The sequence below is a fragment of the Cydia pomonella genome, chromosome 7, assembly GCF_033807575.1.
Source record: "Cydia pomonella isolate Wapato2018A chromosome 7, ilCydPomo1, whole genome shotgun sequence".
NCBI classification, from domain to species: domain Eukaryota; kingdom Metazoa; phylum Arthropoda; class Insecta; order Lepidoptera; family Tortricidae; genus Cydia; species Cydia pomonella.
In genome coordinates, this window is record NC_084709.1 from 10,682,782 (window position 1) to 10,707,352 (window position 24,571).

At 38.8% G+C, this 24,571-nt stretch overlaps 1 protein-coding gene across 4 annotated transcripts in view; it reads left to right on the forward strand.

The window, feature by feature from the left end:
• The window catches only part of LOC133519784 (four and a half LIM domains protein 2), a 199,905-nt gene that overhangs the window by 117,385 nt on the left and 57,949 nt on the right, over positions 1–24,571 (forward strand). Inside the window, exon 1 of one of the 4 annotated variants that reach the window (XM_061853881.1) lies at positions 10,570–10,712. The exons of 2 other annotated variants lie outside the window; for them this stretch is intronic. Coding sequence is in view for 1 of the 2 variants with exons in the window: in XM_061853883.1 (XP_061709867.1) it covers positions 23,804–24,468 (665 nt within the window). In the remaining variant the exon portion in view is untranslated. Of the gene's footprint in view, positions 1–10,569; positions 10,713–23,683; positions 24,469–24,571 lie in introns of those variants that run through there. One more of the 4 variants, XM_061853883.1, reaches the window with a different exon arrangement.

Genomic DNA, 24,571 nt, shown 5'->3' on the forward strand with positions numbered 1-24,571 from the left:
AAGAACAAACCTAGGCAACGTACGAGACAAACTACAAAGACTTCAAAGGCTCGCATGCGCGGCCACCACTGGCTGCACGATGTCTACCCCGACTGCAGCCATGGAGGTCATGCTAAACCTTCCACCGCTGCACCTACAAATACAGCAAGAGGCCAGTCTCTCAGCGGTAAGGTTGCGAACCCTCAAGATATGGTCTAACATCACAGGAGCTCTTCACACAAAATGCCTGGAAAAGGTGTATGACGAATTTCCAGTGCTTAGGTCAGGCACGGACCGGATTCACAAACAAGCTATCTTCGATAAAAGGTACAAAATACAGTTATATGAGGACGACAATCATGAAGGACTCAATCCCCGGGAGCTGAGAATCTTCCCTGATGGGTCCAAAACAGACAGCGGATCGGGCTCTGGAACCTTCTCAGAAGACCTGAACATGTCGATCACCACTCCGCTAGGAGCCCATAACTCGGTATTCCAAGCTGAGTGCATGGGCATCATAAACGCGGCGGCTGCCATCACTGCAAGGAAGGTAGTAGGATCCTCCATCCGCATACTCTCCGACAGTAGAGCAGTCTTAATGGCTCTAAATAGCCATATAGTTACATCCAAACTTATACACGAATGCCACGAACGACTAATGGAGGTATGTCATAATAACAAGATCACCCTACAATGGTTCAAGGGACACAGTGGATCCCGAGGTAACGATGCTGCGGACGAGCTTGCCAGGCAAGGATCGAATGCGGGGGCGATTGGTCCGGAATCGATTCTTCCGATACCATTTAGCAAGGTACGCTCAATGCTGCTGGCACGTACAGGGAAACTACACACAGAACACTGGCTGAACCAGACTGGATGCAGACAGGCAAAAGAAGCCATGCCTGGCATCAACGGAAAACTCACAAGGGCGCTCCTGCAACTAGGGAAGGTCCGACTGAGTATGGTAACCAGTGTCATAACAGGTCATGGACTATTTAACAAACATCTTATCACAACAGGTGTCACAGACAGTCCCCTGTGCCGAGGTTGCATGGAGACAGAAGAAACAGCCTCTCACGTGGTGCTGGAATGCAGCGGAGTGACTCCATACAGGGCTAAACATCTCGGATCTCCGAGAGACCTCCCCGAGGTCCTACTCAACATCAAAGGTTTGATAGGATTCCTCGAGGAGCTGGGCTGGCAGGACTAGCCCACCCCCAACATATCACGCAAAATAGGCGCAAGTCGTCGAGTTGCGGAAAAATCGCCCGAATACAATACAATACAATACAAGGTGCGACCAGACCGCAGCTTAAAAAACGGTCACGATACGGAATCGCAGTGACGCGTCGTATGCGTACCGTTTTTGACGCATGCTCCCCACACCGCTGTTTAAAAAACGGTGACGGTACGGAATCGCAGTGACGTGCTTCACGCGAATCTTTTTTGTTCGCAAAACAGTTGCGTCTTTTACGTCACCGGTACGGTGTCTGCCATAAGATCTCCGTGTAATATTTTTTGCGATTTTTACGCAGTTCAATTTACGGTGCGTCAGCTTATTTTAAGCAGCGGTGTGGCGAGCATGCGTCATGGACCCGGGTACGTCCTTAAACTACGTCCAAAAGAGAGGTATGGGCATTGTGAATGTCATCTCGCTTTGTGTGGTAGGGCACAGCCAGTGGGTGTCATTCCAGATCCAAATTTTCTTGCGTGATTCGGCATTGGTCCCATAATAAAAGTTGTTCAGTATGACCTGTAAAGTCACTGCGCAGAGTATGGCTGGTGGTTAAAATTTCATCTTATACCTATATTCGACACAAGTAGTAAGTACTTACAGACCAACTATGATACACATTTTGCCTGTATAGTGATACATAGTGAATAAATTAATACCTGATTTAAAAAATAAAACAAAAATAACAAATAGCATGTTATTTAATTCAGTAATCACTAATCAGTCTTAAACAATGAACATCATACTTTTAGATTAGACAACAAAATGTATATTTATACTGTTTCGACTTGAAAGATTTTACTGCTTTAAAACATAAGATAAACCTACCAACCAAATGTATAAAAAAAAATGTTTTTTGTGATTATTATTTTCCTATAGGTTTCACGTAAATGTTTGTAAAAAGGAAATAATCTCCATAATATAAGCTATTAGTTGACACCTCGACGAATACAATCGGTTAAGTGGTTTTCGAGATACACCGCCAAAAAGAATAGGTCCGGACGCCATCTTTGTGACGTCATTACTATCCCCTCCCACCATTTTTCCGCTTTACTACCGCATGTACGGTGATCAGGAGAAACGCCCGAACACATTGATACCGGTTGTGGGTAAGGCCGAGCTGAGTCAATTAAATCTGGCCTCGGAGCTGCTTGGGGACTACTAATAGTAAAAGTTGTTCAGTATGACCTATAAAGTCGCTGCGCAGAGTATGACTGGTGGTTAAAAGTTCACCCTGTATAAAATTTTTAAGTAAAAAGAAATATGTACCTACCTATGATTAAGACGAAAAAAGAGACTAAACGTCGAAGTAAGGTAACATTATTGTGTCTGGTTTTTATAATTTTAATTATAATTTCAGTAATTAAAACCGATACTCTATAAATTCCATTCAATACGTATCGTAACAGTCACCACAGTTTCGACCGGTAAAAGCCAGTTATCGTTACCCATGCGCAAATAAATGAGTGTAGCTTCATTGTTTATTACTCGATCTGTATGTTTTAAGGCTCATTATATTCCTTGATAATGAAGCAATATGTTTTATATTAAACAAAATTTGCGAAATGCTAATATTTACGGAGATTTTTACAAAATAAAAAATAATAATTTTATAAAAAAACTGTTTTTTCTGATTATTTTTTTTCCTATAGGTTTCACGTAAATGTTTGTAGAAAAGGAAATAATCTCCATAATATAAGCTATTATTTGACACCTCGATGATTAAAATCGGTTAAGTGGTTTTCGAGATACACCGCCAAAAAGAATAGGTCCGGCCGCCATCTTTGTGACGTCATTACTATCCCCTCCACCATTTTTCCGCTTTACTACCGCATGTACGGTGATCAGGAGAACTGTCCGAACACATTGATACCGGTTGTGGGTAAGGCCGAGCCGAGTCAATTAAATCGTGTTTCTAGAGGGCTTTTGAGATTTGGCGACCGTACTAGTACATGCGGTAGTAAAGCGGAAAAATGGTGGAGGGGATAGTAATGACGTCACAAAGATGGCGGCCGGACCTATTCTTTTTGGCGGTGTATCTCGAAAACCACTTAACCGATTTTAATCATCGAGGTGTCAAATAATAGCTTATATTATGGAGATTATTTCCTTTTCTACAAACATTTACGTGAAACCTATAGGAAAAAAAATAATCAGAAAAAACAGTTTTTTTATAAAATTATTATTTTTTATTTTGTAAAAATCTCCGTAAATATTAGCATTTCGCAAATTTTGTTTAATATAAAACATATTGCTTCATTATCAAGGAATATAATGAGCCTTAAAACATACAGATCGAGTAATAAACAATGAAGCTACACTCATTTATTTGCGCATGGGTAACGATAACTGGCTTTTACCGGTCGAAACTGTGGTGACTGTTACGATACGTATTGAATGGAATTTATAGAGTATCGGTTTTAATTACTGAAATTATAATTAAAATTATAAAAACCAGACACAATAATGTTACCTTACTTCGACGTTTAGTCTCTTTTTTCGTCTTAATCATAGGTAGGTACATATTTCTTTTTACTTAAAAATTTTATACAGGGTGAACTTTTAACCACCAGTCATACTCTGCGCAGCGACTTTATAGGTCATACTGAACAACTTTTACTATTAGTAGTCCCCAAGCAGCTCCGAGGCCAGATTTAATTGACTCAGCTCGGCCTTACCCACAACCGGTATCAATGTGTTCGGGCGTTTCTCCTGATCACCGTACATGCGGTAGTAAAGCGGAAAAATGGTGGGAGGGGATAGTAATGACGTCACAAAGATGGCGTCCGGACCTATTCTTTTTGGCGGTGTATCTCGAAAACCACTTAACCGATTGTATTCGTCGAGGTGTCAACTAATAGCTTATATTATGGAGATTATTTCCTTTTTACAAACATTTACGTGAAACCTATAGGAAAATAATAATCACAAAAAACATTTTTTTTTATACATTTGGTTGGTAGGTTTATCTTATGTTTTAAAGCAGTAAAATCTTTCAAGTCGAAACAGTATAAATATACATTTTGTTGTCTAATCTAAAAGTATGATGTTCATTGTTTAAGACTGATTAGTGATTACTGAATTAAATAACATGCTATTTGTTATTTTTGTTTTATTTTTTAAATCAGGTATTAATTTATTCACTATGTATCACTATACAGGCAAAATGTGTATCATAGTTGGTCTGTAAGTACTTACTACTTGTGTCGAATATAGGTATAAGATGAAATTTTAACCACCAGCCATACTCTGCGCAGTGACTTTACAGGTCATACTGAACAACTTTTATTATGGGACCAATGCCGAATCACGCAAGAAAATTTGGATCTGGAATGACACCCACTGGCTGTGCCCTACCACACAAAGCGAGATGACATTCACAATGCCCATACCTCTCTTTTGGACGTAGTTTAAGGACGTACCCGGGTCCATGACGCATGCTCGCCACACCGCTGCTTAAAATAAGCTGACGCACCGTAAATTGAACTGCGTAAAAATCGCAAAAAATATTACACGGAGATCTTATGGCAGACACCGTACCGGTGACGTAAAAGACGCAACTGTTTTGCGAACAAAAAAGATTCGCGTGAAGCACGTCACTGCGATTCCGTACCGTCACCGTTTTTTAAACAGCGGTGTGGGGAGCATGCGTCAAAAACGGTACGCATACGACGCGTCACTGCGATTCCGTATCGTGACCGTTTTTTAAGCTGCGGTCTGGTCGCACCTTGTATTGTATTGTATTGTATTCGGGCGATTTTTCCGCAACTCGACGACTTGCGCCTATTTTGCGTGATATGTTGGGGGTGGGCTAGTCCTGCCAGCCCAGCTCCTCGAGGAATCCTATCAAACCTTTGATGTTGAGTAGGACCTCGGGGAGGTCTCTCGGAGATCCGAGATGTTTAGCCCTGTATGGAGTCACTCCGCTGCATTCCAGCACCACGTGAGAGGCTGTTTCTTCTGTCTCCATGCAACCTCGGCACAGGGGACTGTCTGTGACACCTGTTGTGATAAGATGTTTGTTAAATAGTCCATGACCTGTTATGACACTGGTTACCATACTCAGTCGGACCTTCCCTAGTTGCAGGAGCGCCCTTGTGAGTTTTCCGTTGATGCCAGGCATGGCTTCTTTTGCCTGTCTGCATCCAGTCTGGTTCAGCCAGTGTTCTGTGTGTAGTTTCCCTGTACGTGCCAGCAGCATTGAGCGTACCTTGCTAAATGGTATCGGAAGAATCGATTCCGGACCAATCGCCCCCGCATTCGATCCTTGCCTGGCAAGCTCGTCCGCAGCATCGTTACCTCGGGATCCACTGTGTCCCTTGAACCATTGTAGGGTGATCTTGTTATTATGACATACCTCCATTAGTCGTTCGTGGCATTCGTGTATAAGTTTGGATGTAACTATATGGCTATTTAGAGCCATTAAGACTGCTCTACTGTCGGAGAGTATGCGGATGGAGGATCCTACTACCTTCCTTGCAGTGATGGCAGCCGCCGCGTTTATGATGCCCATGCACTCAGCTTGGAATACCGAGTTATGGGCTCCTAGCGGAGTGGTGATCGACATGTTCAGGTCTTCTGAGAAGGTTCCAGAGCCCGATCCGCTGTCTGTTTTGGACCCATCAGGGAAGATTCTCAGCTCCCGGGGATTGAGTCCTTCATGATTGTCGTCCTCATATAACTGTATTTTGTACCTTTTATCGAAGATAGCTTGTTTGTGAATCCGGTCCGTGCCTGACCTAAGCACTGGAAATTCGTCATACACCTTTTCCAGGCATTTTGTGTGAAGAGCTCCTGTGATGTTAGACCATATCTTGAGGGTTCGCAACCTTACCGCTGAGAGACTGGCCTCTTGCTGTATTTGTAGGTGCAGCGGTGGAAGGTTTAGCATGACCTCCATGGCTGCAGTCGGGGTAGACATCGTGCAGCCAGTGGTGGCCGCGCATGCGAGCCTTTGAAGTCTTTGTAGTTTGTCTCGTACGTTGCCTAGGTTTGTTCTTGGCCACCAAACCAGAGCACCGTAACAGAGTAAGGGGCGGATTATCGTCTTATAGAGCCAGAGGGTAATTTTCGGGTTGAGTCCCCACCTCTTACCAATCATCCTTCTGCACTGCCAGAAGACAACTCCCGCCTTGTCTATCCGTTTGTTGATGTGGTTGTTCCAATTGAGTTTATTGTCGAGAGTTAGTCCTAAGTACTTAACTTCATCGGACAGCTGTAGCTCAGTTTGGAAAAGTGTTGGTCTGGTAAAGTTGGTCGCACCTTTATATGGAACAGTCAAAATTTTTTTCGCGATTTCGGAATTGGTCCCATAGTAAAAGTTGTTAAGTATGACCTATAAAGTCGCTGCGCAGAGTATGACTGGTGGTTAAAAGTTCACCCTGTATAAAATTTTTAAGTAAAAAGAAATATGTACCTACCTATGATTAAGACGAAAAAAGAGACTAAACGTCGAAGTAAGGTAACATTATTGTGTCTGGTTTTTATAATTTTAATTATAATTTCAGTAATTAAAACCGATACTCTATAAATTCCTTTCAATACGTATCGTAACAGTCACCACAGTTTCGACCGGTAAAAGCCAGTTCTCGTTACCCATGCGCAAATAAATGAGTGTAGCTTCATTGTTTATTACTCGATCTGTATGTTTTAAGGCTCATTATATTCCTTGATAATGAAGCAATATGTTTTATATTAAACAAAATTTGCGAAATGCTAATATTTACGGAGATTTTTACAAAATAAAAAATAATAATTTCATAAAAAAACTGTTTTTTGTAATTTTTTTTTTTCCTATAGGTTTCACGTAAATGTTTGTAGAAAAGGAAATAATCTCCATAATATAAGCTATTATTTGACACCTCGTTGATTAAAATCGGTTAAGTGGTTTTCGAGATACACCGCCAAAAAGAATAGGTCCGGCCGCCATCTTTGTGACGTCATTACTATCCCCTCCACCATTTTTCCGCTTTACTACCGCATGTACGGTGATCAGGAAAACTGTCCGAACACATTGATACCGGTTGTGGGTAAGGCCGAGCTGAGTCAATTAAATCTGGCCTCGGAGCGGCTTGGCGACCGTACTATACGGTGATCAGGAGAACTGTCCGAACACATTGATACCGGTTGTGGGTAAGGCCGAGCCGAGTCAATTAAATCGTGTTTCTAGAGGGCTTTTGAGATTTGGCGACCGTACTATTACTCATCGGCAGGAACACAACACTATGAGTGTTATTTGGCTGCGGTTTTCTGTAAGGTGGCGGTTCTCATTTACAGTCGACTCTCGTTAATTCGAAATTCGAAGGACTTATAAAATATTACGAAGTATCGAGAGTTTGAAATATCAAAAGGTTCGAAATTATTGAGAGAAAAAATATGAAAGTTTGAATTATTGAGTAGTAATCATGCAATTATTATTTACTTATTTTTTAACAATACCAAATGTGAATTAATGATTTGTCTTTCGGAAGAAGTCTGTTATATTAATTTGCTTCGAAACTCATTGCTGAGACTGATCAATAACTTTTTTTTATCGGAAATAGTGCCTGAAATGCTTTTTCATACTGATAAACACACTAATTTGTTTGTTTACACTGGTAAACACACTAACTGGTAAACAAACAAATTAGTGCGGAAGTGTGTGTCAAACTAATAATTACAATATCAAATGCTCGCATAACGATGATACAATTTTTAATTCGTCTCAAAATGTAGGGTACATACCTCTGCAATCTGATAACTGAATTTTCGAGTGTTTGACGCCTATGAGTTGGAATTAACGCGTCATTTTGTTACGTAGCGATGATTTTTTTGTTCAAATTACCAAGTGCTTAAAATGAATTGATTTTTTGGGAACTCGTGATAACTTCGAATTATAGAGAGGTTCGAATTATCGATGGTTTGAATTAACGAGAGTCGACTGTATCATGATATTGCCACACTTAGTCATTGCTAATGCAATGCAGAGTTAGCCTGGTCCGTTTCTGCCTACTTTGCTCGTATTATTCTTTAATCGGCTAATGTAGCAATACCCGAAAGCTCAGGGTGCCAAAATCTATGTACTCAACACATGATGCGTTAAACATAAACATGTTTATCCCTGCAGGCGGGTGATAATTAACATTTCATGTAAAGAGCGCATGACCCATATTTCTAAAACCAGTACGAAATGGTGCAAATCAGCGGTCGTGTTGCCGCAGTGTCATGTTTTATTTATTTTGAACGTTTGAAATTTCAAAGAATATGTAATTAAACAGACATCATTTATTTTTTGTATGAATTCTGGTGATTTTACCCTGCTATACATAGGTAAGAATATGCGAAGAGGTTGCCAAAATACTTAAATGGCGATTTTAACTCTTCGTGTGATCTGCGGCAGTAGTTAGTGACCAATCAATGGTTATCTGGAAGTGATCTCTTCATGACTATAAGTTAGCCAGTTGGTTAACGTTCTACAGTTTAAGTTTCATGTTGCTGTTTTTTTCTAAACTATGTAAGTAACTATTAGTGAAATATGTCTGAAATACATAAGTTTCGTATTGTCGGTAGGCACATTTTTATTGTCTCGTAGAATGTAAGGTCCTTTTACAATTCTAAATGCCGTTTCAAGTGCTATATATAAATTCAGTCCAAGCTAAGTTGGCAACGATGTCAATATCCTTTTCCGCTCAGCCTTTTTCATATAATTTCATAGAAGTTGACGTTTGAAATTACACTTTCACTATCTGGGCTATCAAAATCGCTGCCAACTTATGTTGGTCTGACTCTACCGTATAAAACACAATGATTGCAAGTCCTTGATGCTATAAGGTACCTTATACTCGCCCAGTGACAATCGTATAAAACGACCGTAGTCTCATGGGCGTTTGACAGTGTTAGAGCGTTTGACAGTTTGCCTGCTATTATAGACCGCGAGCCAGGAACAGATTTCCATGACCAATCGCCTCCCGGGCGAAAACTCGTATAGTGGTTAACGGGTATGTATGATGAGCCCTCGTGGACGTCAGCTGCCGCTCCGTTGGTGGGTTGAGGAATGGCAGCCACCGAAACATGTAAAAAAATATAATTTTGCATCGCCTCCCGTTTGATACTTTGTCAGATGATAGTTCAGATGCTATTGTGAATTTAAAAATCATCAGCCGGTTATATCGCGGTGGTAAGAACGTCAGCTGGTCGCATGAACATGTAAAAAATAAGCGCTTTACCTTTTTATGATAGCAATAACAATCATGAAACTTTGCATGTAGCATTTCATCAGGTGAAACGCCATAAACGGATTACGCAATGTACACATTACGCATACTTTGCGGACATAAAGTGGTAAAGCGCGTATTTTTTACATGTTCATTTTACAGCTGACGCTCTTTCCACTGTGATACAACCGGCTGACGGTTTTTTAAATTTAAATCAGCATCTAAACTATTATCTGACAATGTATCAGCCGGGAGGCGATGACTGACGAAACATGCTCCTGGCCCGCGGTCTATTACAAATGCTTCAGGTATGTCTAGAGTTGCACTACTCGCACTGCAATTGCGACTTTTTCTAAACCCAAAACTAGCCTGCATCCAAAACAGGGGTTGAATTAAGAAAAAATCCTTTCTCAGGCGTAGAACGCAAAGGGAATTTTTTTTTTGCGGTTTCAGTCTAATTTCTTGCGGTTTCAGTCTTTTAAGTACCTGCGCTTATGAAGCAGGCAGTACGTTACACTTAGGGGTTTGCGTTTCTAAAACCGCAAGAAATTAATGGCAGTGGGTTCTAAGCCTTAGTGGATCCCTACAAAAATTGAACAGTATTAAATATTTAGACGACAATCATTTTGATTTAATATTTAAAAAAATGTCCTTCGATAAACTTCTCTAGGAGAATAATCTCGAGAAAGTATCAATTCAATTTTAGATTACATTTAGATTGTATTATAGTGGTTCGGTTGATGTGTCTAACGTGGATATATTTAATTAATCTGTCCCACTAGCCACAGGTTAAATTAAACTCTGTGTCTACGCCCTAAAGACTGACGTACGCAAGCTTTTCTCACTTTTACTACCTGCGTGTGGCGTAATGGTAATCTAATTCGCACTCAAGTTAATTGAATGCTAATTTACACTTAGGAAACCATGATATCCACAGTTGTTTCATTTTTATAGACGGTAAATTTTATTTTCTGTGGAAAAAACTCAACGCCATGACAGTTCTAAGAATGCGTTCATCGATCTCCCAAATAGCGATCGATCTCTTTGAAGTCGTGTCGTGTTAGTTTGTTTATAGCTACTTCGATGTAATAAATATAATTGACGCACGCACACGACACGAACACCAGTGGCGAGGCGACGCCTACTTCAATCCTCTTTCGACAGTTACCGTGGTCGTGTCTTCCAGGATTAAAAAAGCAGGAATTATTAATTAAAAAGTGAACGCGTCCATAATATGGAGATCGATATTTGAATTCGCGCGCGAGCGGCAGTGGTTTTAGTGTGCGTTCGGAAATTTGAAGCTTTGAGTAAGTTGTTTCTTTTAAATATTGGTAGGTAGTCCTAGATTTTTTTAGTTTTTCCTCTAAAAAGAAATCTAAATTGTAGATTTTGATTATTTTTAAAATTAACCTTCTTGTGTGTGTACGAATGATTAATAGGTACTTACTTTATTAATTTTATCTATGTAGTAAACTGTATATTGTTTTTTTCCTAAATATTTCACAAGGAAGAATTGAGTATCTAAGCAAAATAATATTTTATTTTACGGTTCTAGGTACTATTTTATTAGTATACAACACAACATTATTCAAGTACATCCACACCTGAACTTGGTAACAGACACGCTTCCATCTAAAAATGTTAACCTGTGCTGAAAGTTTTAACGCATAGGTAGGTAATCATGGTGATATCTAGGTAATCAAAAACCGTACAACTTGACATTATACTACGAGTCCGTGTTTGATTGGAAACTAATTATAGCAATTAATGTGATAGGTTAGGTAATGACTATTACATACCTTATGTCCTAATTTATTGTTTTCTTGACAAGGATGTTTTTTGGTTATGTAAAATATAGTCCTAAAAGTACCACTTACATTTTTATTTTCGCTAGAAGTTATGTGAGTTAAACTGCTCGTATATGCTAAACTCTTTAAAACAGTAGGTAATATCTTGGTAATATGTTAAGTTAGATGCTAACATATCATAAAACATAAAAAAATTATTTTGAACAACATAACTCACAGCTTAGTTTGACTTGACTACAATTTGACCAAACAAGAAATAAAAATCTGATTTTAGGATTCTTACCTAAAGGGCTTTTGAAAACAAATTTGAAAATTAAATATAGGTACAATATTTTTTATATAAATGTACATTATACATATTATTACTGCATGCATACTCGGGCCAGTTGATCTATTTGGTTGTAGTTCGGCTACTCAACACTAGATGGCGCTGTGCTCTATTAACCTGTATCACTAACTGCCTTTGCCGCTCTAGTGAAAAAAGGCCACAAGTCTCGTGCAGCGCAGATGAAGGGTATAGGTATAATTCCATATAACACTTGTACCCTTTTTTACCTGGGCTACGCGATACTTGTAACACTTTCTTCTCTTCCCTGCTTACCTGCTACATGTGGGGCAAAATAATCAGATGCAAGTTTTGAGTTGCTTCCCTATGTTCGCTGGTAGTACTTATTGACTTTTAAATGTTTTTTTTTTATTACGTTCATTTGCATTTGATTTCGTTTGATTTTTTTATTTCATAGTTAATATTTTCCTCGCGTTGATGTGGTGAAAAATTGTATGTTTTACAAGAGGGCAAAGTTGTTGTTTAACCGCAAACTTGTAGGTTTGTATTATTTGGAAGTTTAATATATTAATTTATTTAAAAATGTAACATTTTAGTACATATAAAAAAAAACACTGAAAACATATTTCTTCAATTATTTTTAAATTAAGCCCAACCAAAAGAGACTTGAAGGAACTATCATGGGACCATCATTCGCCGCAAGGTAAATAGTAATTATGAACACTAAAGAACTAGGTGGATAATGCTTTTCTTAACACAGTCACAGTTCAAACGGACATTCCGGGGTTTAAAACGTGGACACAAAAGAGCTAATTCCTCACTATAGAAGGCGCTTGCAATGGGACCTATCCGTCAGGCTGTCTTAAGTCATAGAGAAAATAAGAAGTAATAGAGTGCACACTCCATACATCAGTTTTGGTACCAAAATCTAGCATCAAGTAGTAGCACTCTATTACTTCTTAATTCTCTATGCTTAAGTGTATGTTTTTTTTTTTCTTTGGGAAGCTTTTTTGAGTTCCTTGCTCCATAAACAAGAAAATTTACTATTTTTTATTTGCTTAGGTATCTGGATTTCAAACTTGGGAAGCTGACCTGTCAGTTAAGTCCTGTTCAATCGCATCGCCATCTGCGCTTACCTTTGCTTATCTCATAAAATGTCTGAACTGAACAGAATTCTACTGTCAAGGCCTTACAGTGCACTTTTACAGATGTAGTATATAGTCTTCGTATTTATTGCTGTTTCAGTCAGTCTCAGTACAAAAAGTTCCGAGAAAATACGATGGCAACGGATCGTTCACTAGATATGTAAAAATGGCTGGTTTGAGTATATGTTTGAAAGCAGCAAAAAATAATGAGCACGTGTTTTGTTATATCTGCTTAAACTCAAGTTTTCCTAAAAAAAATACCTGTCTTTATGTGTAACTTTAGCGATAAGATATTATAAAACTTCGAATGTCGATTTTTTTAGGAAAAAATGAGTTTTAGCCGATATAACAAAACACGTGCTCATTATTTTTTGCTGCTTTCAAACATATACTCAAACCAGCCATTAACTAGCAAGTTGCTTGAGCATCACTTTCTATAGGAGCTAGAAGATTAAGTAACTTTTTAGTACTTTGAAGGCCATTTTCTCCTAACAGGTTGAGTTTGGGCAGCTAAAAAAAAATACGTGTCCGTTATTTTAGACTACTCTATAACATATATCAAAATGAATCAAATCGGAGTCGGACAGTTGGGTACCCTTCCTTAATTGTTAGTACTTACCTACTTACCTAAACTTACAGATAATTTGATGACGACTATTTGAATAAGGTCTAGAGATTTTCCCCCTTATTCATAAAACTTTACGGGCCTGATTTAGTTAAATTATGTTTTATTCTTTTTTTACAAATACATAAGTCAAAATGACAGATAAAGACGTACGATTCATAGCTAATTCAGGACAGTAACGCGTTTATGAATAACGCCATTTGGTTTTAGATTCTCCGGACCGGATATGTCATATACTATTGTGCCTAATACACTAATACCCATCGTAAAACCACCCAACTGCGTATATACGGCCCGATTCAACTTTAAGATACGTCAAACATTTGCTAAAGATACGATATGGATTAGATAGATACAGTGTCAAAAGTGACGTTTCTTCGATCAAAAACGTATCCAAGTCATACATAAGTATCGTATCTTTAGCAAATGTTCGATGTATCTTAAACTAAGAATCGGGCCGATAGTTCAAGCAAAAGATTTCAATTGCGATCGAAAATGAACTCGAATATTCTCGTTTAAATAGGTGTGACTATTATTTGAATGTCGTTGTTTTATGGCGAAATGTTTGAAAAAACTCAGACTAAACCAAAAATAACCTTCGTATTTATATTTCATTATACGTATTAAACTTGTAAACCATAATTGCAGTACCTACTGCACTATAATTGATTGGGTTTACGGTACCTACTTAGATACTTGTAGTTACATATTTAGGTATTTACAATTCTAAATTCATGTCTCTTATAGTTTTTTTTATTAGTTATTAGTTCACCCGTAATACATCGCGATCATTCTTAAAAACATTCAGTTTTCTATTTCCTTAGAGCACAACGTTTGTGCTTTCTTCGGAACACGCGGAGATATTTAAATTATTTGTGCATTGAAATCGTATTGGTTCGCGAGTACCATATCTCCTTACAAGTAGCAATAGCAATAAGCCTACTTCTCTGCAGCAGTTTACACAGATTTGCGTGCACTGTCACTGTGTGCACTATTTACGCGTGCACTGGCTGCCCTGACTGTATGAAACTGTGTGACGTAGTCCAAGCACGTCAAAGAAAATAGAAAATTTATATTACCATGCTTCAACATTCCGCTACTTAAGGTGTTTAGAATACCAAAAAGATAGTTTGCCCATATCATCGCCACTTTTAACAAATGGGGCTATTTCACTCGCTGGCAACAAAGACAGTTGTTTCAGCTGGTGCTGTTAGTTGCCAGCAATCTGACGGACATACATATCGACTGTCAACATTAACAGACAGTTTGACAGAGCAGCGGCAAGTGATCGTAGGACTGCTTGAGTGCTGATATGTAAATGTTCCGAATGTATCAGAAATGTACACACAGTGAATCCTTGTGTGCCTACAAGTATTAACGGTCGGCAACTTGGAACATCGGAGTTGTAAGAGTTCAAAAATTGCGGTGTCCGCTTATCAGTTGGTCTGTGGCTTATCATCAGACGGGCCATACTCTTTTAGTGTCATATCTACATTGTTTTTTTTATTTGATTAAATCATCTTCCTCGCGTTTGTCCCGGCATTTTTTTGCCACAGCTCATGAGAGCCTGGGGTCCGCTTGGCAACTAATCCCATGAATTAGCGTAGGCACTAGTTTTTATGAAAGCGACTGCCATCTGACCTTCGAACCCAGAAGGTAAACTAGGCCTTTTTGGGATTAGTCCGGTTTCCTCACGATGTTTTCCTTCACCGAAAAGCGACTGGTAAAAATGATATTTCGTACATAAGTTCAGAAAAACTCATTGGTACGAGCCGGGGTTTGAACCTGCGACCTACGGATTGCATGTCGCACGCTCTTACCGCTAGGCTACCAGCATTAGCAGTTCCTTTTATTTGATTAAATAAAATACAAAATTAAGTCATCTATCAATTTGCTAGCTGACGAACGTTTTAATATCAGTAGATCGGTACAAATAACGACGGTAGGTATACATTTTCCACCTTGTGCCATTCTACTAAAGTTGCAAATCGCCTAAATACTATTCGTGCTAACCCCGTAACAACAACATCCACAAAAACATCTTTTTTCTAAACGTCAAGAATGACGTCGTTCCGAAATAAGAGGTACGTAAATTAGTGATGTAACGAGCGTAAGGATTAAAATGGCTGAATTAGCATCACCAGCCACTATGAAGACGAATGGTATTATGCCATAAGTCTACATTTTTATTTCAATAAGAATAAACTTGACTTAAAATAACCTGAACTGTATCAGAATTTGCACGAAATTATTCTTATACGAGGTCAGCACAACTATATGTAAACACTGAACTATATTTCTGTCGTCGTAATCGGTGTAGGCCGAGCGTAATACGTTTTCATTCATCCGAAGTGTAGCGTAAAAAATTGGCAGCCTTCAGTAATTCCTACTTATCTATTTTAAGAAAACAAGTAAAAGCTATGAAAAAGTTTTGTATGACGACCTATACCTGTATTGTTAGTCAGTGATTATTATAATATGTAGGACCGTAGGTATCAAGTGAGGGCTACATTTTTATTTCAATAAGAATAAACTTGACTCAAAATAACCTGAACTGTATCAGAATTTGCACGAAATTATTCTTATACGAGGTCAGCACAACTATATGTAAACACTGAACTATATTTCTGTCGTCGTAATCGGTGTAGGCCGAGCGTAATACGTTTTCATTCATCCGAAGTGTAGCGTAAAAAATTGGCAGCCTTCAGTAATTCCTACTTATCTATTTTAAGAAAACAAGTAAAAGCTATGAAAAAGTTTTGTATGACGACCTATACCTGTATTGTTAGTCAGTGATTATTATAATATGTAGGACCGTAGGTATCAAGTGAGGGCTAATTCCTTACAATACTATTGTTGCTTTTCAAAGTAAATTAAATATTTCGTAAGTTATGAGTATCAATTGTGAGCGAGCTAGCAAAAGTCAAACTGGCAGACAACCAGCAGACGGCAACACTCTGTAATCCAATTACATGTCATAGGTACCTTCAACGTTTGATAACCAAACTAACAATAAGGTGGTAGAAGTGAACATCCAATGATAGTAAATAATATGAGCTACATATTATACAGGCTGTTTATTTAGTCACCTGCAATAATTTTCTGGCTGAATATATAGGTCATACTGAGCAACTTTTACTATAGGACCAACCCCAAAATCGCAAAAAAAATTAACTCTCCCATAGAAAATGTCGAGGTCAGACAGCCAAAATGTATGGAACAGCCAATTTTTTTTTCGTGATTACCGGGTTGGTCCCATAGTTAGTTGCTCATATATTCACCTCGTAAATTATTGCAGGTGACTAAATAAACATCCTGTAGATTACAGTGTTATTTTTGAAAGTTCTATTTGATATTTATTTAGATTTGATATTTTCTGGAACAATTTCACATCATTCATAACGTGAATTAATCTACGAGCCTTTTTTTACCTACGGGCAATTTTAAGCCCACAAAAGGCTGGATTAAAAAAAAACATTTATAAAAGAGCCATTTATCGAAGCGTACTGGTATTGATATCTATGCATCCTAACTCATGCAACTGTATCTAACCAGGAGTTTACATTCGTTTGAAAAAAATCCGAAATGAACCCGTACTGTGGAAAAAAGAATTTGCTAGTGGCGACTCCGTTCGCCACCCTACACCCGTACGGAGCTACAATACTTTCCCTATATGACAAACCAATAAACTGATTATTTCCGATATTTTCCTGCTACCTACTGTCTCGTGTTATAGGCAAATTCCCTGCGCGATGGATCCCTCCTGCGCGCAGCGGTCCTTGCGCACGGCCCGCGTGACGTCACGCGGTGTCGGGTTGCGCACGCTTTCACTCGCATTGACCTTGATTTTAGGTTATTTACGGATAGGGATAGCAGACTGAAGAATTCGGGATGGACGCAAGGAAACCGACAAATAAGTCTCAGATGTAAATTGCTTTAGGAGTGCTGTTTTGTTATATTTTTATTTGATTGTGTTACTGCACGTAGGTCTATTAAAAGCAAATTTGAATTTGCAAATCACGATTCTGCACGCAAATATTTTGGCAAGGTTGATTGACATCTACGACTAAACCAAAATTTTGGACTTAAAGAAAAGACTTACTAACTAAAAACCTAAACAACTGGACTGTTTGACTTAGGTACTTTAATAAGGTAACGTAACCAGTGCTTGGATGTCTACATTATCGCATTATAAAATTTATATTACATACTAATTGGCTGATATTCGAATACAATATTGGCCAAAGAAATATTAATTTCATTTTGTTATAACTTTTAGTCTGAATGTTTGGATTAAAAACGCTCTTGGCCCAATTAAGCTTCTAAAGGTTAAGCTTAGACAGTAATTTATTTAGGTAATTTAATAAGCTTAGACAAACACCTAGCACGTCTACCCTCGCGAGTCGACTCGCGTTGTGAGATAAATATAATAATCTCGCTCTAATCTGCTATGTGAGAAAGAGACGGACCGTGCTACGAGTATTTACATAGTTTGAGTGGCGCTTTGTCAGACATGATAGCTGCACAGGTGTAAAATACTGCTAAAATATATTCCTCCGCGGTTTAAAGGGATTTGCTCCGAATGTAAACAAGTTGAGATAAACCTTGGCCTTAAGCGAGACTGCTGAAGGTCGGTCCGTCTGGATGTTCGGTAATATTTACTCAACATTGACATATTCAAGGTGTACAGGGAGGCTGATGTAACTCTTATATATTTAATTTGTAAAAACATGATGCTTTCCATTTGCTATAAAAGTCAACAGCGCAAGAAATTTCATAAAAAAGAAGGGGTATTTATCATTCAAGTAGTTAAATCTTTAAAGTCATGCGCCTATATAATTTGCCAAAGTTCGTCGTTGAAACAAGCCATCTTGCTTACTACTAATAGATGAATCACTAAAATACTGGATTACTTAGTTTACAATAGTTTATTTATTTTTGAGTTTTCTACAATTAAAACAATACAATAGTTATTTGTTTTACAAGGGGGCAAAGTTGTTGTTTAACCGCTCCTGCTAATATTGATACCCGAGCAAGCGAAAGATTCCAAAATTGAACCACGAACGTAGCGAGTGGTTCGAGAAGTGGAATCTTGAGCGTTGCGAGGGTTTCAAGGCACGAGGGTTAAACAAACTTTGCCTCTGAGTGAAACACAACATTTTTCACCACACCAACGCGAGGAAAATAATAACTATGAAATACCAAAAAACACAAACCAAATCAAATCCGAATGAACGTAATTAAATATTTATCATCCAAAATCATCATTTAAAAGTCAATTCTACCAGCTAACATAAGGAAACGACTCAAAATTAGCATCTGATTACTTTGCCCCACATGTGGATAAAATGCAACGTTCTCATTAGTTTTTGAACAATCAAGAGGGCCTTTACCAGTTGGTGTGGTGAAAATACTTTGTTTAATCGCTTGAGTTTTTCCTCTCTAACTCGTACCCTAATGTAAGGTCACATTTTTCCAAAACCGCGGAAAAACTATCTGTCACTTGTCAAACACAACAAAAAAAACTAAAAGATCGTTCGAGATATCCTTAATTAACATCTAACACTACAGTACCCCTAGTGTAAATTTGATCGACATCATAACGTGACGAACGCGTTTGCGTTAAGTCTCATTTTGTATAGGATTTTGAGTTTCCAAAACGTCCCGCTTGGCGCGCTCTTTCTAAATCACATTCAAAATGAGACTAAACGCAAACGCGTACGTCACGTTTCGAAATCGAATTTATTTACACTAGGGGTACTGGTAGTTAAAGAACAGAGCTCGTATATGAATTAGGTTGGCATATGTATCAGTACTATACAATGCTTCTGAAATGGGCATGTTTCTGAAGTATGTAATACACTATTATAGTTTTTTGCTAATCTTTTCTGGATTTTTTCAGAAAAACTTATTCATTGTGCTTGATGTCTTAAATCCTTGACATCTCAGGTCATTATGGTATTACCCAATTAAAGTCTAGTATTATCTTTCAAGTAATAAGTACGCCAAATTATAAAACCTACTATAGATATATAAGTATGTACGTCATTCATACGCAAATGTATGAAACTAAGAGTAGAGTTACCTATTGACCTTAGTTTTTTGTAATTACAATAGAAAATTTGAATCATTATTTAGTTGCACTAGTTACCAAGTCCATTGATTAACGTATGTAAACCGTATAATACTGGAATGCTTTCCACACGACCCGCTGACGTGCCCGTGACGTCACACATCTGCAATTAGAACGACGAAAAATAGTATTGATGGCGTTTAGAATCTGAACTGATTCATTCGGGCTTGTGTCTTAGTTTAGAAATGTGGCATACTAGGTCGATGTAATAGGGTCACGGTAACATCTACATTTTTAACAAAAAGAGAATGAAAACTCGAAATAAACATATGATTTTATTAGTATTTCTACATATGAAACTATAGGTCTATTTTTTGTCTATAAGTTTTGATCAAAAATTGTGTATGACTGTTTGTTTCTAAATAAATAGAAAAAATAAAAAAAATAAAAATAAACTAGAGTCAGACCAAGATAAGTTGGCAGCGATTTTGGCAGCCCAGGCAGTGCAAGTGTTAAGTTTAAACGTCAAACTTCTTTGAAATTATGACGTATACTTAACACTTGCACAGGCTGGGCTATCAAAATCGCGGCCAACTTAGCTTGGTCTGACTCTAAGTTCGGTGCCAGCCGTCATGCACCTGCAACCGACCGGGATTGTCATTCCGGCGGACCTAGACGGCGAGGTCAAGAGTAGTGATGTGCCGATGAGAACGTTCTCGTTTCTGAGAGTGAGAATTCCTACCCAAAGAAATTTCCAGAAAATTTCCAACTTTCTCGAGAACGTCCTCTTATTAGCATAAATAAGTAATGAACAATCTTATTTTTTTTAATAGAATGACATATTTACTTTTTTTTATTTAAGTATACAACTTTTGCCTCAAATAACTTGTTTGGGCAATTTTGTGTTACTCATGGTCTTTTATCAATTAGTATTATTTTTTATATTGCTATGAATGGTGCCAAGTATTTGCTTTTAAGCTTTCATGGTATTTGTCTTATCTCCTAACTAAGCGATTAAACAAAAGAATTCATCGCTTTTGCGACGAAAGGGTAAAAATCTCAGAGAACGTTTCCGATAGATTTCTCTGTTCTCTGGAAAATTTCCAGAACGGCACTAGTCGAGAGATACCCACAGGTCTTGGGCAATCCATGTTTCTCATCATTTCTTTCCATTCTAGCCAATTAAGTGTCTGCGCAGAGGGCACTTCACCCACGTCGACTTTAGCGCGTGAAAAGCACAACCATGATAATCGTTGAATCCCTGAGTAACACTCTATTACAGACTATACAACACAAGCAACCATCAGCAACCAGGCGATTGATGAATACAAAAGATGTTGTTGTTGTCGTCCTATAGTACCCAATTCGTCATATGGTACAGAGAGCCTTCGTGAAAAGTTACCATCCGCTGCAAGCACAGGCCTCGTGCTCCGCGTCCCTCCAACTTAGTCAGTCGACCCGCAGGTCGGCGTCGACGGTACGCTGCCACGAGTGCGCCGGCCGACCCCATCGCCTGCTCTCAAGCGGCCTCCGCGTGAACGGGATCCGTGGCGTATGGACCTTTGGTCTTCGAAGGGTGTCCATTTTCACTTCCGTTGAGCGATTTCTTGCTTGACCGGGACATGGTGGTATCGATTCAAAAGATCCTTGTTGCTGATAGCGGTTGGCCAGAATATGCGCAGAATGGATCTTAGGCATTTGTTGACAAACACTTGTAGCTTTCCCATCAGACCCTTTGTCTCCTTCCAAGTCTCGCAGCCGGAGAGCAAAACAGACTTCACTATGGAATCGAAGAGAGAAATCTTGATCCGCCGGGTGAGCACGTTCGAATCCCAGACCGGTTTTAAGCTGGGCAAAAGCGCCTTTCGCTTTCTTGATCCTCGCGTTGACGTCGTCATCAGAGCCACCACTATTGGTCACGGTGCTGCCGAGATACGTGAACTTTGCGACAGATTTCAGCGGTGTATCATTGAGTCTGTTGGGTCATTTTTCAGACGTCTAAACTCGCATTTCGACGGTCTTCCTTTCCTAGCGTTGATTCGTAGGCCCTTCTTTTGAGCTTCCTCTTGTGACGAGTCCAGCTTCGTTTGGAGGTCAGGCAGTGAAGATGAAACCAAGACCATGTGGTCTGCGTAATCGAGACCATGTGATGCCTCCAGGTGTTTTCGTTACTTTCCGCATGATATCGTCAAGCAGGATGATGAAGAGTAGTGGTAACAGGAGGTAGCACTGTTTAACTCCTGCAGTCTTTGGAATTGGTTCCTCTAGGACTTGGTCGTGCACTACTTTACAGGTACTGTCATTGTATAGGGATTAGATGATACCTATATAATTGCTGGGTATATATTCCTCTACGCCGCAGACTAGACCACAGTGCGCTCCACTTCACGGAGACGAAGACTTTCTCAAAGTCGATGAATGCCAGGAAAAGTTCAGCTCCACGGACGACTCAGTGAGAGTATGCGCGAGGTGTTGGTGTGGTCAGTGCATGAACGTCCAGAACGGAACCCGGCCTACTCCTCCCGATGTGTCATCCGAAGTTCCTATTTCTGATATAGCTGGACAAATTAGTGATCATGATCAATTTCATAATAACTCATAATTAATTACATTACAGAGCCAATTATCGTCGGTCAGTTAAATATTTGGTTAATAATGTTAATAAGCTAAATTATCGTCACCGATCAAAACAATTATGTATTAATTGGTCAATGCTCACTGTGTTGTCTACACATCAGCAGGAGGCAACGTTCTTTGGGGAAAGCTTTTTTCCAAAAAACAAATCACCTTCCTTAACAACAATGAAACCAGCTAACCAAGCCATATCATATTACCTAATTCGTCTATTTTCCCAGTTTGAATGTCATTTAATATTTTCCTTGCCAAATATAACTATTATTTATTACTTCGTAATAAAAAGCCACTTTCAAAATAATTCTTAACGTACATTTATACCAACATTTTATCGTCATATCATTATTGTCAGTTTTGCGCGTTGATCTTACCTAATAAAACAATTTGGCTTTATGTCAAAAGAGAGTATATTTTACGTATATTTTTGAAGACACCGTGGTCATGATCACATCACTGATGTAAACAGCAAGTGCTCTTTTAAAACCAAGATGTCAATGACTCACATACGTAATAAAAGACTATTATTTGTCATTTGTTTATACTTTCTGGAAAACTACTAAATCGCTTGAACAATTTTTTTTTTCGTATAACTAAGCTTCGCCTACTAATTGAGGTAGTAGGTCATTATATTTACTTATTTTGTTTTACTTTGTGCGGATACATATTATTTTGTGACCTATCAAATACGAATCACATCTATAAACCTATACTGTTTACGACGTCGTAATATGAAACTATTAAGGAAATATCCGGGGCGAGGTCGGTCGATACCATCTCGCTCGATTTGAAAATCGTGACACTTGTAACGGTCATCGTTTACTAATATTGAATTTAAGCGTCTTAAATCATATTAACTATATTAATGGTTGAGATAAATTATCTCATTGTAGTGTCATAATATCGGTTCTCGCCTTTGCAGTTTGTAGCTTAAATATTAATAGCACAAAATATCTAAATAACGTATTTTATTTTACATTGTGACTTGTGATTATTGCACGAAACACTCGCTTACGATTAGATATAGTACAATCAGGAATTTATTACTCAAAAGGAAAAATATATTGCTACGAATGATTTCGATAATGTAGAGTACCTATTTATTTGGATACCCATGAACATTTATCATGATTTTGTTATTCGTGACTTAGTATGTTGAGGGTAATACTCGTATTTCTCCTCATTTCTGGTTAAATTGTCCTAGAAACGATAATGGTGAAACGTACAGAGAATTAGTCACGATTTGGGCACTATTAAGATTTAGGTTAATTATCTTTTAACGACTAATCACGTTTACGAAAATGTTGGCCACTTGAACAAAACATTGGACTGTACCTATTTCATATGAACGATACCTAATAAGTGTCTTTTCCAAAATCCAATTCGAATAAACTAATAGAAATTCTCTTTATTACGAATTAACAAATAGGTATTCAATGCTAACTACAGTTGAATAATAGCTTTTACAAGAGTAAGGCTATGAAATCGTTTTATTAATGTCATTTTGCATTAAAATATAGCTCTTAAATAATCCACTTTTAATGATGCTGTTGTAAATAATACATTCGATCAAAGATAAATCAGCGTTATTGTCGGCGTAAACGGAGCCGTCCTTGCTAGCTACAGACTTAGCGCTCGAGCTTGGCTCAGCCAAACCCTATTCTAAAATTGGATACAATTCTTTGGCAACTAATATCATTTTAATTTCAGTTGTTCAAATCTTGTCCCGGCGTTATATCGCTGCATCCATCCTGCTCCCTGTCACCTTTAACTTCAAAGAAACCCGCCCCATCCTGTCCTTAAAATACCGATTATAGTGAGTGAGTGAATATGGGGCTAGTGCTGTCCGCTATAATTTCATACGCCGGCATTCTCGAAGCCATCGAGTGTCTGCGCCACATCCTGGCCGGCGTGCTGCCCGACACCGATCCCGACTTCCAGGACCTCTTGGACTACTACACCGGCCTGCTCCACAAGGCAGCCAACACTGCCAACAGCAGCGACTGGACGACGAAATGCGGACAGGGCTACCTCTGCCTCACACAAGATGACAACGGAAAATTAACGCGAGCTGCCGTCAAGTACTACGACGGTCAGCCTGATTCCACAGCCATACTTTTCTCAACTAAAATCTCAAGCTTCGGCCAGGAGTCGGTCGAAAGCAACAGCTCCCACGCCAACGGCGACTACAGGACTGAAAGGTATACACCGACGCGAACGAAAACTATCATTACTAACGCGTCAGAGTCGTTCAGTGTGGGAAACAGAAACAGATCACCAGCATCTTGTGAAAATATTTCAGATCCAAATCATTTTTTGGGAAATTCTTCCGGGCGTGACGAACGCTCCACAGAGAGATCAGAGGCCAAAGAAAAACTCACTTGGCATTACCGTCCTAAGAGCCCCACCCCACAAAACCTGCCCGATATACAATTCCATTCTTCAGTCGACGAAGAGATCAGAAGCAACGAGGCCTACAGCGAAGATTTTTTAAGGTTAATATTTATTGTTTGGACAGAGCACGTATCTTGCGTAGTGTCGCTTACACCCCGATCCGCCGTCACCTAGCCGTCATCCATCGCCATACCACGCACGAGT